Genomic DNA, 15,857 nt, shown 5'->3' with positions numbered 1-15,857 from the left:
GTCTACCTTGCAGGCTCGGGCGGCGGCTCTGCTCTGCCCCTACTCCAAATGGGGTGATGTGACTGCCACGCCAGCGGGCCGCTGGGCCTGATCCGGGCTCGGGGAGCGGCTCTGCTCTGCCTCTCCCCCAAGTGGTGTGACGTGTCTACCACTTCCGGCAGGCCGCTGGGCCTGTTCCGCCAGTCTGTCACAGGCCTGCCTACCTTGCGGGCGCGGGTGGAGGATCTGCTCTGCCCCTACTCCAATTGGGGTGTCTTGACTACCACGCCCGCAGGTCGCTGGACCTGTTCCGGGCGCAGGTGGCAGCTCTGCTCTGTCCCTGCTCCAATTGGGTTGACGTGACTACCACGCTGTCGGGCCGCTGGGCCTGCTCCGACCGCGGGCGAAGGCTCTGCTCTGCCCCTACTCCAATTGGGGTGACGGGTGACGTGTCTACCACACCAGCAGGCCGCTGGGCCTGATCCGCCGGTCGGTCGCCGGTCTGCCTACCTTGCGGACTCGGGAGGCAGCTCTGCTCTGCCCCTCCTCCAATTTGTGTGACGTGTCTACCACACCAGTAGACCGCTGGGCCTGTTCCACCGGTCGGTCGCAAGTCTGTCTACCGTGCAGGCTCGGGCGGTGGCTCTGCTCTGCCCCTACTCCAAATGGGGTGATGTGACTGCCACGCTGGCGGGCCACTGGGCCTGATCCGGGCTCGGGGAGCGGCTCTGCTCTGCCCTTCCCCCAAGTGGTGTGACGTGTCTACCATGCCGGCAGGCCGCTGGGCCTGTTCTGCCAGTCTGTCACAGGCCTGCCTACCTTGCGGACGCGGGTGGAGGATCTGCTTTGCCCCTACTCCAAATGGGGTGTCTTGACTACCACGCCGGCAGGTCGCTGGACCTGTTCCGGGCGCGGGCGGCAGCTCTGTTCGGCCCCCGCTCTAGCCAGGGCGACGCGACACCACGCCGGCGGGTCACTGGGCCTATTCCGGGCTCCGGCGGCGGCTCTGCTCCGCCCCTCTGGCCTCCACAGTATTCAGCAGGACCCGGACCGAGAAACAGTTTCCGCGGGTTCTTTATCCCTGGGCCAGAGCAGTTCCGGGAGCCAAAATTCGGCCTCTCCGGACTTGGTGCATGCTCCGACAGGAGCAGGCTCCAAGAAGCAGTTTCCGCGGATTCTATAGCCCTGGGCCAGAGCAGCTCCGGGAGCCGGAACTCCGTCGCTCCGGGCTCGGTGCGTGTTCTGATAGGAGCAGGCTCCAAGAAGCAGTTTCCGCGGGTTATTTAGCACTAAGTCTGAGCAATTTGTCTGCGAGACGCAGACAATTGTCAGCCTGAAATTACCTGTTCTATAGCTGAAAGAGCTGCGATCAGTCGAAAACAAGGATGATGACGTCAGCTCTCCAAGATGGTGGCCGCTGGCTTCCTCCGTGGTCTGACCGGTGTGGAGAACCGAACTGGACCGTTTCCTTCCCCCGTCTCCAACCCAGAATTCAGCTCCGAGCTCAGCAAATGCCTAGCTGGCAGGAGCCTGCAGAATCAGCATCGCTGTATCTCTGCGCCACCAGCCCGTCGTTTCCCAGCGCGCGCCGCAGACTCCAGCCGAGGGGCGATCAGCAAAGTAAACAGGGAGGAGACCAGCCTGGTTGCATGCGGTGCTAGGTGCAGCTTCACTTCTTTTTTTAACTTTTGTTTCCTTTAAAATGTTGCTCCAGGGGCCGGGGTTGTAGCTTAGTAGTAGAGCTCTTGCCTGGCATGCATGAGGCACTGGGTTCTATCCCCAGCACCACATAAGAATACTATTACTCCACTGCCTTTGTCTTGTATAGTCTGATGAGAAGTTCACTACTCTCTTATTTTAGTTCCTCTTATGTAAAGTGTCTTTTTTTTTCTTCTGGTCACCTTCGCATTTTTCTTTCTTTCTTTTTTTAAATATTTTTTAGTTGTAGATGGACACAATAGCTTTATTTATTTATTTTTATGTGGTGCTGAGGATTGAACCCAGTGCCTCACAAGTGTGAGGCCAAGCGCTCTACCACTGAGATACAGCCCCAGCCCCACATTTTTCTTTATCTTTAGTTTTTAGAGGTTTGATGGGTACAAGTGTATATGCACACTTCTGTGTGTTTTTTCATTTTGGTGTTTATCCCAACTGAGGTTCTCTGAGCTTCTTAGATTCACCTCATTTTTTTCCCTTTTCTCTTCCTGTGATCCAGTGTCATATTCGTAAGTCTGTATAATGCCATAATTATTGGAAGTTCTGTTCTGTATTTTACCACTCACCACTCTTTTTTCTTTTTGAGTTCAGTCTAGATAATTTCTACTAACCTATCTTCAGGTTTCTAGTTATATTAGCTGTTTCTCTCCCCACTGGGTTGTCTGCACACAGTCCATGAAAGGAATTCTTTAGGTTTGACATCATGTTTTTATTTATAGTATTTTGATTTAATCCTTGTTTATGGTTTTTATCTTTTGCTAAAGATCATCTCATGTTGTTCAGTGTTTCCATTAACTCTTTTAACATTTTAGTCATAGATATTTTTTAAATTCCTGCCAGATATTTTCAATATTTGTGTCTTCTGAGAGCGTGTTTCTATCAGTTTGTCTCTTGAGAATATGTTGGGGGTTTTTCTTGCTTATTTAAGTTTCTCCTAATGCCAGATATATCATAGGTCTAACAATAAAGACTGAGCTTAATAGCACTTACTCCTGGAAGTAGGCATGCTTCTTCTATCGTATTATTAGTTCAGAGGTTTGTTAGTCTAATTAGAAGTAGAGCTGGGTTTAGATTTTGTTGTTGCTATGGTAACAGGCCAGAAGTTTCAAGTTAGTCTAGTTATGGATCCAAACTTAGAACACAAGCTAGGATTCTGGAGTATTTTTTCTCAATATTGGAGAATTATCTCTTGCTTTTGATCATTCTTGATTGCCCTTGCCACAAAGAGGAGGGTCTGTGTCTTCTGTCTGTCTCTCTGTCCTTCTTCTCCCACTCTCCCTTTTCCCCTGTAGATCTCTATTTATTAAAGAGTGGTAAAGGCATAATATTTTGGCCCAAACATTTTCCTTCCTCTCCCTGAGGGATTGAGTTTTTCTTTTGTATGTTTTGCTTCTGGGATTCCCAGGAGTATTGTTGTCCAAATACATATTTTGCAGCTTAGAGTTTTCTCCATCTTATAAGCAACATAAATTTGTATCCTAAACTTATATATATAGGTAGACCCACAGCTATAGATTCTCAGAGGATACTATTTCCCAGCCAGAAGGGAAACAATATTTCAAATATTTTCATGTTATCTCCTTATGCATAGGTTTAGAATTTTTCTATCCATGGTTTTAAAAAGCTTCTTTGTGGGTTTCAGCTTAATACAGCTTTCTAAATTCTAGCCTTCTTCCACATATGGACCCAGTGAGCCCATAGATTATCAGACTGGCACTGTCCCCAAGTCTGGCTGTCAGTTCAGCTCACATACTTAATGTTAATGGATTTCAGTTTTGTCTGTTTCTACAACATTTGTTTTTCTGTATGCATGTATTATGTCAGTCTTCTATATCTTTCAAATGAATACCTCAATTTAACTAAAATAATGTCATATTTTACGTATCAGTACTAGGTAGAAGAAGGATTTGTAAATTAGTTAGCTAGTCATGCTATTAGGATCACAATTTGTAAATAATCTTCCTACTTATCAAATTTTCTAGAAGTTTGTTTATAATATTATGTAGTCATTCAGAGCAGTGCAGACTGGTGTCAGGATATTTATATTTCAGTTTTTCTCTATCACTTTCTGTCTTGAGATTTTGGTAACTTACTTGATCACTTACTTGTGGCCTCCATAGACACATATGTAAGTAAATGGAGATAAAAATCTCATACCTCATGGAAATGTTATAGGAAGGCACTTAGCACACGATAAGTGCCCAACAAATGTCAGTTTTTAATAATTATCTTCAAATATTTTATATCTTAATTCTTATTTTACTTATGTTTAGCCATGATGAAAATATTGGGCTTCATTTTTAGTGTTTATTAATATATCAATTTGGCTACTTAATAACAAGCTTTATTTTCCCCCAGATTGCTGCCTCTTCAGAGAAATTATGCTACTTTCTTCAGATTTTCCAAAATCTCAACTTTAGACCAGTATTATTTTCATACCTAATGTAGGGTGTACTTAGAGTACAAATGCAGTGTTATGGCTTTATCTCTATGACTGACACAACAACCTCATTTTCAAATATTCATATGATTCTATTAAACAAAAATCTCTAATTATTGTATTACCAAGAACATTGATTTAGGCATTGCCATAAGCATTGATAAACATTAGAATGTTAAAGGTATTGTTATTTTGTACAGTGGAATGATCAAATACTGTTTTTGTTTTTATTTTTACTTATAAGGACATACAAGGAAGAAAACTCCCCTTAAACAGGGACTTCAAAGGTACTATAAAAACATCCAGTCTAAACACAGGGCAACTTGTTAACAGTTGTATGCAAAATATCTGTGTTGTTGTAGAACACTTCTTCTTTGTCTTATGTAGTAGGAAAAGTAAATTTTAACTAGTGTCTGGACCTTTTTATTCTTTTTTAAAATTATTTTTTTTTTAGTTATAGTTGGACACAATACCTTTATTTTATTTATTTATATCTATGTGGTGCTGAGGATCGAACATAGCGCTTTGCACATGTTAGGTGAGTGCTCTACCTCTGAGCCACAACCCCAGCCCTTTTTATTCTTGCATAGAATTTCACCACCATTTGAACCAAGAAAGTAAACAACCAGTTAGCTAGTTTGGTCTTTTGGGAAGGAAGGAAAAAATATCACAATTGTCTGGGAGTAGCTGATTAAAGAGCTTATTTGTGAGCAAAGGGAAAGGGAATTTTAGCCTAGAAGCTGTTAAGATAGGAGGAGTATATCTGGGAAGGCTGATTTTTTTTTTTTGCCTCATTTTTTTGCCATCAGCAAGAAATTTAGCCAGGCGCAGTGGTGCATGCCTGTACCCCAGCAACTCAGGAGGCTGAGACAGGAGGATCTTGGGTTCAAAATCAGCCTCAACAATAGCGAGGCACTAAGCAGCTCAATGTGGCCCTGTGTCTAAATAAAATACAAAATAGGGCTGGGGATTTGGCTCTGTGGTTGAGTGTTTCTGAGTTCAATTCCCAGCACCAAAAAAAAATTTAATCAAAATTCTCATTTTTTTTGACTGAAATATTTAAAGAATACTGGGTGTACCGTACTGAATGCAGAGAGAAACTGAGATGTCATCATCATCTCTAAAGGAGATGAAACCATATCATACGTTAAATATCTGAAACTGACTTATTTTTAATTGAAAAATTAATCACATAGTTGTACATATTTATAGGGTACAATGTCATATTTCAATATATTTATATAGTGTGTAATGATAAGATCAGGGTAGTTGATATATCTACACTGCAAACATTTACCATTTCTTTGTAGTTTTCTTTGGGAACACTTAAAATCTTCTTGGCTTGCTATTTAGAAGTATTCAATTAATTGTTGTCAACTGTAGTTATCCTACTATGCTATCGAAACTTGGAAGAAGTTATCCCTCCTATCCAAGTGCACCCCTGTACTTATCAACTTTTCTCTCTAGATCTTCCCTCCTCACAACTTCCCAAGCTCTGGTAACCACTGTACTGTTCTTTCCTTCTAATGAACTGTATATTCTTCAACACAAAGTCTCTGATGTACTATCTCAGGAAAAAAAAAATCCTAAATAGATCTCAAATATATATCAGACTTAATTTCACTCAATTTGTACTTGTGGTTCTACACACAAATTGAGAAAATCCCTTATAATCTAGTGAATCCCTGGTTTTACATTTTTAGCAAATAATGTGTAGTATTATTTTTCATATTATGTTAATTGATATAATGAATTAAAATTTCCATGAAGTCAGTGTGTTACATTGGAAAGAACACTCAACTCGCAGGTTTACAAGGTCCAGTTCTTTTTTTAAATTTTATTTATTTATTTACTAATTTGTTAACAAATGTTCTAATTTGTTATACATGAAAAGCAGAATGCATTTTAAATAATAGTCCATATATGGAGCACAATTTTTCATTTCTCTGGTTGTACACAAAATAGAGTCACACCATTTATGTCTTCATACAGTTCCTAGGGTAATGATATCCATCTCATTCCATACAAGGTCTAATTCATCTAACACTAAACTAGTTTTAGAATCTTGAAATCCTGAAGAAAGTACTTCCTGAAACTGAATTTTTTTTGTTTGAAAAATAAATAGGAATAAAACTCCTTTTCACTTTTTTCTCAAAGGACTTTTGTAAAAATTTATACTGATAATATCACTTTGTATTTGTGTAGATTGATGGTGATATTTTTAAGCTACATAATTTAAGGAAATCCCAATATTTATGTGTTCCTCTCAGAATTTTTCTTATTATATTTCTAGGCCTTTAATGATTGACCCCCAGGGTCAAGCCAATAAGTGGATCAAAAACTCTGAGAAAGAAAATCAGCTCAGTGTTATTAAGCTATCAGATTCAGACTATATAAGGACATTGGAAAACTGTATACAGTTTGGAACTCCACTTCTGTTAGAAAATGTTGGTGAAGAACTGGATCCATCTTTGGAGCCTTTACTACTTAGACAAACTTTTAAACAAGGTACAAGGCAGTTAATATTGGTAGAACTTACAGATGATTGTCTTATCTTTGAGACATGATAGAAAAACACTGTGTAAATTTAATAATAATGTTGATAACTCAACTTCTTCATCATTGTAATGAGTATAAAGACATTTGAAACCAGCTATCAGGAATGAACCTTGGTTGGATATTCCAAGATAAATATTCTCTTCTCTGTCTTAACTATTGTTATCTAGACTCTTGTTCTATAGAGAACATGAAGAAGTTGAAGCCAGTCTGAAATTTCTTTATCTTGTGACTATTGACTACACAAAATCCATTATTATGAACAGTGGTGGTGAATGTGAACTAGAGTTGAGTTTAGGTAAACATTGCCCATTTTATATCTTTCTGCTTATGAAAATTTTGTCTCTGCTAAGGTCTAGTACCTTTAAGAGCTTTACTTATATATAGTTATTTGGGGATCATGATTGAAATTTGATGGATTAAAGAAACTCAAAAGAAATTTTGATTTGTGAAGTTCATGACAATTAGAGAAAATATCCTATACTACTCCAAGTACCACTACAGAAGAATCTGTTTAATTGCTTACTTGCCTCTGTATCTATGACTTTTGTCATACCAATTTTCTATTTCAAATTATTTAGGACTATTTCAAATTATTTAGGACTTTATTTGTAACCTAGGCAAAGCCTTAAAAGAACATGGGAGGGGCTATATAATTTTGGCTTATTTATAACGCATTTGTTTTGTGAAATATAGGTGGCCTTGATTGCATCCGACTTGGTGAAGTCATTATTGAGTATTCCTTTGACTTCAAATTTTATATCACTACAAAACTGAGAAATCCACACTACATGCCAGAGCTGGCTACAAAAGTGTCTTTGCTCAATTTCATGATAACTCCAGAAGGACTTGAAGATCAATTACTAGGCATTGTTGTTGCAAAGGAGAGGTATGCGATTTCTTAGAAGCTTCCTTATAATCTAGAGAGGAATATTTGTAGACCATTTTATTTTTTTGTTTGGGGATTATTTTGAAACTGTTTTGTATTTTGTTATTATAAATTTAATAATTATATAATTCTTTAAAATAGGTAGTAACGAGTAAGTTATAAGCCAACCAGGTTATGTTGAGTTTTTAGTATGGGTAGTGGGATTTGGGTTACATGCCATGACTTCTGATTTACATTTTGTTGAGACTAAATTTTCATCTCTAAGAATCTATGCCATGGAGATAATCAGAAATACATTCAAAGGCTTGTATAAAAAATAAAAGATGTATATAAATGTGCATGAAATTAGAAAATGCTTAGGATACTAAGGAAAAACTAGGACACAAAACCATGTACCTACAGCATAGGTAACATTTTATTTCAAAAAGTAATGGGTGGATGGATATCTATATATACAAAAAGAAAAAAAAAGGACTGGAAAGCAGTATACCTGCTAACAGTGATTATTATTTTTTTTTATTTTTTTATTTTTATTTTTATTTTTATTTTTTTTATTTTTATTTTTTTCATCTTTCATACATTTTATTCAAGTGAGTTATGCATTTCCATTTTTACCCCAAATACAGATTGCAGAATCACATCAGTTACACATTCACAATGTTTACATAATACCATATTAGTGACTGTTGTATTCTGCTGACTTTCCTATCCTCTACTATCCCCCCTCCCCTCCCCTCTCATCTTCCCTCTCTGGTTCTGTGAGATTGTGGATTCTTTTACTGTTTTCTTTATGCTTAGATATTTTTTTATTACTAATATATATTATTTTGAAAATGAGAAAAAATATAAAACCCAGAGAAGTTGCAGCAAAGAATTGCTTCTGGAAAGAAATCTTTTATTTCTCTTGAAGTTTAGTATAACATAAGTGGTCTATTACATGAAGTCAAATTAAAAGTGAAAGTATATAACTGTGAGGTAGTTTTGTTACTTCCAATATTGAAATTCCATTTATGTCTAAGAGTAAATTATGTGATAGCTATTTTATAACATGGTAAATTGTGTTATTTGAAGTTTCATCCCATCTTTTTATTAAGACATGTCTTAATAATATTGTTTAATACTTAATAATAGTATTGTTAGATTTAGTGTGGCACATGTTATTGCCATCTTTGATACAAACAATATTCTCTTTGTTTAAATTTAAGTTGTTATTTGCATGAAAATATTTTCCCTTAAGTTACCAATCACTTCAGTTTGTGACTTGTATATAAAATAATTTAAATGTCTACAAAATTTTGATATATTTAGATATACATTAGATAAATTTAGACTAAATGTTTCTATCTTTTTAGACCAGAATTAGAAGAGGAACGAAATGCTCTTATTCTTCAGTCTGCAGCTAATAAAAAGCAACTAAATGATATAGAGACAAAAATTTTAGAAACATTATCATCTTCAGAAGGGAACATTTTAGAAGATGAAAGTGCAATTAAAGTCTTGGACTCTGCCAAAATGATGTCCAATGAGATAACAAAGAAACAGCAGGTGAAAAAAGAATCCTAGAGATGTTTTAATTCTTAACATTTTAATTTGCTTCCAGTCCCTAAGGAAAATGGTGTAGTAGCCTTCCTAGAAAAGAAAAAGAATTGATTAAATATGATGACACAGAAACTAATTTTAAACTCATAAAAGAATAACTTACTGTTGAATTATTGAAAACTTGATTGGAATTTTTTAAAATATTTATTTTTTAGTTGTAGTTGGACACAATATCTTTATTTTATTTATTTATTTTTATGTGGTGCTGAGGATCGAACCCAGGGCCTCGCTAGTGATAGGCGAGCGCTCTACCGCTGAGCCACAATCCCAGCCTTCATTGGAATTTTTTAAAGATATTTTATTTCTTTTTTTAAAAAAAATTTTAGTTGTAGACAGACACAATACTTTTATTTTGTGTATTTATTTTTATGTGGTGCTGAGGATCAAACCCAGTGCCTTACACGTGCAAGGCAAGGACTCTGCCACTGAGCCACAACCCCAGCCCCTTGATTGGAATTTGAAGAACAAAATGCTCTTAATCTGTAGTCTGCAGCTAATAATGAACAACTAAAAGATATTGAGAAATATTATCATCTTTAGAAGGGAGAATTTCAGAAGATAAAAGTACAATAAAAGCCTAAACTCTGCCTGTATGGTATCTACATGTATCTTTATACAGAAGAAATTAATTTACAATGAAAGTTTTTAAAATACATTGGGGTTGTTATTGGGTAAGTAAGTCACACTCTGTCAGGTTCACTTAAGTTTTAGTTGACTCTTCACTTTATTTATTTATTATTTATTTACAGTTTTATGACTTATTAACTATCAGCAGTTAGTTCTCATCCACATTGCCTGTAGATTTTTGAACGTGGTTATGGAGACATAGGTTACCAAAGTATAGAGCTTGTTTGGTGAATCTACATCCTGGTTAGATTTTTCTGGATAATTGCACACCAATACGATATGGGACATTCCTTATTCCTTTGGCCCAAACAGCTTTGTATCAATGCGCACATTTGGAGTTCTGATCTCCTTCATGGCAAATTTCCTGATCTCTTTGAGTGTCCAAGGAGCATGCTTCTTGAAGCCCACTCCATGGATGCACTTGTGAATGTTGATAGTGTATTCCCGGGTCACAGAAGGCAGAACAGCCCTTCTTTCTGGGAGCCATTCTGCCAGGCCCAAGTTAGAAAGGAAGGGCAGAAGGATTGTGGGAGGGAAAGCCGCGTTTGACTCTTCACTTTAAAAGTTGAATTTGAGGGGCTGGGGATGTGGCTCAAGCGGTAGCGCGCTCGCCTGGCATGCGTGCAGCCCGGGTTCAATCCTCAGCACCACATACAAACAAAGATATTGTGTTCGCTGATAACTAAAAAGTAAATATTAAAATTCTTTTAAAAAAAAGTTGAATTTGAGAATTTGTCTTACATCTATTAGTGGTTGGAGGTAGTTGACTGGATAATAAGTTGTTCAAGGAGGGACTGGAACTGTCGCTCAGCAGCAGAGTGCTTGCCTAGCAAGTGTGAGGCACTGGGTTTGACCCTCAGTACCACATAAAAATAAACAAATAAAATAAAAGTATGCCGTCCATCTACAACTCCAAAAAAAAATGTTCTAGGAACACCCCAGTAGGGATGGTTTTGACATTACCTTGTTACGCGTTTATCAGGGAGAGAAATATAAGAAGTGAGAGGTGCAGGTAGAAGCAGGGAGGCAAGTAGTCTACAGCCAATACTGTATTTATTGCAGAGTCATCTAACGCAGCCAAATGCTCTTCTTACATTATTTTTCTTTATAGAATCATACAGTGTTATGGGTGGAAGAGACTTTGCTAGCAGCTCTCTTTTGCACCTCATAGTTGAGAAAACCAGTGTCCACAAAAGTTAGTTGAGGCTCAAGTTTACACAATTAAACAGCATTGCAGAATGACTCCTACAGGCTAACTTTATAAGTTTTCAGGCCTTTTAGTCCTCCTTAGTCCCACCCAATAAGGTATTCCTTCACTTTAGGATAATTAAAAAATAAAAAGTTAGGGCTGGGAATGTAGCTCAGTGGTAGAGCACTTGCCTATCATGTGTGAGGCACTGGGTTCGATTCTTAGCACCACATGTAAATAAACGAACAAAGGTCTATTGACAACTAAAAATTTTTTTATTTATTTTTCATTCTCATTTGTTATATATGATAGCAGAAGGCATTACAATTCATATTACACATATAGAGCACAATTTTTCATATCTCTGGTTGTATACAAAGTATATTCACACCATGTCTTCATACATGTATTTAGGGTGATGATGGCCCTCTCATTCTACCATCTTTTCTACTCCATGCCCCTTCCCTTTCCCTCCCACCCCTTTGCCCTATCCAGATTTCACCTAATCCTCCCATGCTCGCACTCCCAACCCCACTATGAATCAGCCTCCTTATATCAGAGAAAACATTCAGCGTTTGGTTTTTTGGGATTGGCTAACTTCACTTAGCATTATATTCTCCAACTTCATCCATTTACCTGCAAATGCCACGATTTTATTCTCTTTTATTGCTGAATAATATTCCATTGTGTATATATACCACATTTTTTCCAGTATATAGGATTTATTTATTTTTTATTATGTAAATTTTTTATTTATGTATGACAGCAGAATGCATTACAATTCTTATTACATATACAGAGCACAATTTTTCATCTCTGGTTATATACATAGTATATTCACACCAATTCATGTCTTCACATTTCACCATCATTAGTTACCCCACACCCTTTTCCTTCTCCCTCTAACCCCTCTACCCTATCTAGAGTTCATCCATTCCTCCCATGCTTCTGTTCCCTATCCCACTATGAATCAGCCTCCTTGTATCAAAGGAAACATTCGGCATTTGGTTTTTTGGGATTGGCTAACTTCACTTAGCATTATCTTCTCTAACTCCATCCCTTTACCTGCAAATGCCATGATTTTATTCTCTTTTATTGCTGAGTAATAGTCCATTGTGTGTATATGCCACAGTTTCTTGATCCACTCATCTACTGAAGGGCATCTAGGTTGGTTCACAGCTATTGTGAATTGTACTTCTATAAACATTGATGTGACTGTATCCATGTAGTATGCTATTTTTAAGTCCTTTGGGTATAGACTGAGGAGTGGGATAGCTGAGTAAAATGGTGGTTCCATTCCCAGTATTCCAAGGAATCTTCATTCTGCTTTCCATATTGGCTGCACCAATTTGCAGACCCACCAGCAATGTGTGACTGTGCTTTTTTCCCCTACATCTTGGCCAACACGTTTTGTTGTTTATATTCTTAATAGCTGCCATTCTGACTGGAGTGGGATGAAATCTTAAAGGGTAGTGTTGATTTGCATTTCTCTAATAGAGAATAGAGATATGGAACATTTTTTCATATATTTGTTGATTGATTGTATATCATCTTCTGAGAAATGTTTGTTCAGTTCCTTGGCCCATTTATTGATTGGGTTACTTGAACAACTAAAAAAAATATTTTAAAAAATCAGAATAGATACTGGACTAATCCTTTAGTAATCTTCCACTGTTCTCCATTCCAGTCTAGTTTCACTCAGAGGCAGAGGACTTTGAAAGTGTTTAGGTACCCTTTCTCTTTGGATAGGTTTAGTTTTGCATAAATGTGATCATAAGGAATATTTGGTCAGGTGTACTCTCCCACTCCATCTTGGGAAACCAAAGATGTAGGTTCTTAGAAAAATATTCTATGGCATCCCCCACCTGGAACCATGGATGGAATATTCTCTAGTGTTTCCCCTCCTAATTCCTGTTCATCAAAGCAGAACAAACAAGCTTCTCATTGTTCCCTCACTGAACTTTTTAAAAGGCAGGAGAGGCTAAGGGTCATTTACTAGCTTATTTCCCATTAAGACTCAAGGATAAAAGGAATGTAAGTATCTTTTGATTCAAGTATTTTATCTTACTATTAGAAGGAAATTTATTAAACAATATCCTGCTGCCTAGGTTCCATTGATTATTACGGACATTGTTTAAATACACTAAATAATTAGCCATGAATTCTATGCCACGTTCTGCAGAAGAAAGTTCCCCTACATAGTTCAAAACCTGCTTTTCCCTTTTATCCTAAACTACAAAATTAAACATACACACATTAAAAAAATTAAGATTTTGTTTTAAAGATTTCAAAGCTTACCCCCACACTAGTGATATTATGACTGAAGTTTAGTCTTTTTGATTCTTAAATGTTACAGACCAGGATACTTTTTACAAATAATGAATTATCCTCTTTTAATATCTCTAATATATATTCACAATGTTCATTTTTTATAAAATGCTTTGTTCTTTGATTTTAGACCATTAATGGTAAATGATTTTTAAGGTATATTTCTCAATTTTAACTTTTCAGATTAAGGATCCAAATTTAGCAGAGATTATTTATAGATATACCATTGAGGGACTGGGGCACTCAGTGGTAGAGCTATTGCCTAACAAGAAAAAAGCCCTGGATTCAATTCCTAGTATCACCAAAACAAACAGTCAACCAAGCCAAGGAACATAATTAAATTATTATTTACTCTTTAAAAATAATAACAATATTTGCTATTTGCTTTTGCTTGCTACTATTTTGATGGTAAATTAGCATTTGAGTTGAAAACTCAAGATTTAAATGGTAGAATGTTTAAATAGGAATGCTAAGAATATGATTTTTTACATAATATTTTATTAATTCCCATTATTGTTAACTTCGTTATGGTTATTATAGACAAGACTGAGATGTAAAATTTACTTTCAGTTTATTTGTGATTCTGTTATATGATTCTTGGGAATGTTTGTTTGCAGGAAGCAGAAGCCCATTTAAAATAAAGAATATATATGGCAATTGTGTTAGTCAGATTTTCATCACTGTGACAAAAATGCCTGAGAAAATTGATTTAGATGGGGAAAGATTTATTTTGCCACACATTTTTCAAGATCCAGTCTAAGTCAGAGGTTTCAGTCCAGCTCCATTGATTCTGGGCCTATGGTGAGACAGAAAAACATGGCAGGGAGGATGTGGTAGAGCAAAATTGCTCACCTCATACCAGTTGGGAAGAAAAGAGAGAGAAAGTGGAAATGGCTAAGGACAAGACACATTCCCAAGGGCACAGCCCCAATAACCTACTCCCTTCTAATCGTTTCCACCTCTACAGTTTTCACTACCTCCCACTAGTCTATTTGAATCATGAATACATCAATGGATTTATTCACTGATGAGATAAAAGCCCTCAGGATCCAATCGTTTTCTGAAAGCCCCACCTCTGAACATTCCTTCACTGGGAACCAAGACTTTAACACAAGAGCCTTTAGGGAACATTCCAAATCCAAACCATAACAGAGCATTTTATTTTACCAACTACAGGAAGTATCCAGATCTGAAGGATGAGTGGAAAGCATTTAATCTCTTTTTCTTTCTCCCTTGCCACAAAGAGGAGGGTCTGCATCTATCTTTCTCTCTCTGCAACTGTGTTGGATTTGACTCTACTCTATTTGAGGACCAATTTCTTCTGTAAAACTTTTGTAACTGTTTCTGCATATAATTATCTAGCACATAGAAACCAACATGTTGAAAAATTACCATAATCTTTTAGCCCTAATGCTTAGTTCCACCTGACTTCGGTTTGTGAGACTCAAGTTCTGATTCTCTAGGGAAATTTTAATTAGGGTATCTTGTGTTTAGTTCTGTCCTTGTCACCTGACCCAATCAATGACAAATAAGTTCATTCAATATAAACATGACTGCATAGGAATTCTTATTCACCAGAGTTGGTAGATAACAATACCAAAGAAAGGATAATGGGTTAGAACAGTGCTCTGAACTCTTTTTTTTTCCTATAAAATCAAGCTATCAAATTGAGTTGTCAAATGAAGAGTTATTATCTTAGAGAAAATTTTCCTTCTAGGTTGTTTATCTACAGCCCTATTAACTCTAGAACAGTTAAACATATGAGAAAGGAGTTGGAAAAAAGTGTTCTCAATGTATAAAACCATCAACCAGACTTTGTGCTGGGTTCTAGTACACATTAACATCCTAAACATACATACATGCATATTGCTCTCTGTCTTCCTGCTCCATCATTTTTTGACCTATTAAACAAAAGGGGGTAAGTAGTAGACACATTTCAGAATCAAGTAGAGAATAATTAAAGATTGAGAGCTCTGGTGTTCCTCAAATAAAAAATAAATTATGGGTAATCATGCCTTTAATCTGTTAAATTTGAAATTAAAATCTTTATTGTTTTCCTCTCTTCTTCACTCCTTAGTTCTTCCTTCCTCTCCTTTTCTATTTTAGCAGGATATAACCCTTTTTTGTAAACTGTACTTAAGTTAAATTCATATAATTTTTCATCGGGTTAGAGGCTGTTTTCTTAAAATATAAACTTGGTCATATGAAAAGTACATAAATAAAATACTTTCCTTATTTTTTAATCTCAATTTTTCTCTTCTAGATTGCAGAAAAAACAGAACTGAAAATAGCAGAGTCTCGAGAAGGCTACAGACCCATAGCTAAACATTCATCAGTGTTATTCTTTAGCATTGCAGACCTGGCTAACATTGATCCCATGTACCAATACTCTCTCATCTGGTTTGTGAATCTTTACATCAACTCTATTCATGACAGGTAAACCTTCTCTAGCTTCATCCATCCTCCCTAGGTTGAATTTTCACTATCCTTTCCATTTTAAAAATAAAACTTTTAGCTAGATACAGAAGCATACA

At 37.0% G+C, this 15,857-nt stretch overlaps 1 protein-coding gene across 1 annotated transcript in view; it reads left to right on the top strand.

Moving 5' to 3' along the window:
• Dnah12 (dynein axonemal heavy chain 12) overlaps positions 1-15,857 on the top strand; it is a 269,851-nt gene that overhangs the window by 200,875 nt on the left and 53,119 nt on the right. Inside the window, exons 55-58 of the mRNA XM_076839530.1 lie at positions 6,429-6,643; positions 7,388-7,580; positions 8,933-9,125; positions 15,587-15,759. Coding sequence (XP_076695645.1) covers positions 6,429-6,643; positions 7,388-7,580; positions 8,933-9,125; positions 15,587-15,759 — 774 coding nt within the window. The remainder of the gene's footprint in view (positions 1-6,428; positions 6,644-7,387; positions 7,581-8,932; positions 9,126-15,586; positions 15,760-15,857) is intronic.

This window comes from Callospermophilus lateralis, chromosome 1, assembly GCF_048772815.1.
Source record: "Callospermophilus lateralis isolate mCalLat2 chromosome 1, mCalLat2.hap1, whole genome shotgun sequence".
Classification (NCBI taxonomy): Eukaryota; Metazoa; Chordata; class Mammalia; order Rodentia; family Sciuridae; genus Callospermophilus; species Callospermophilus lateralis.
Note: the sequence above shows the minus strand (reverse complement) of the source record. Positions and strands in the feature narration are given on the sequence as shown.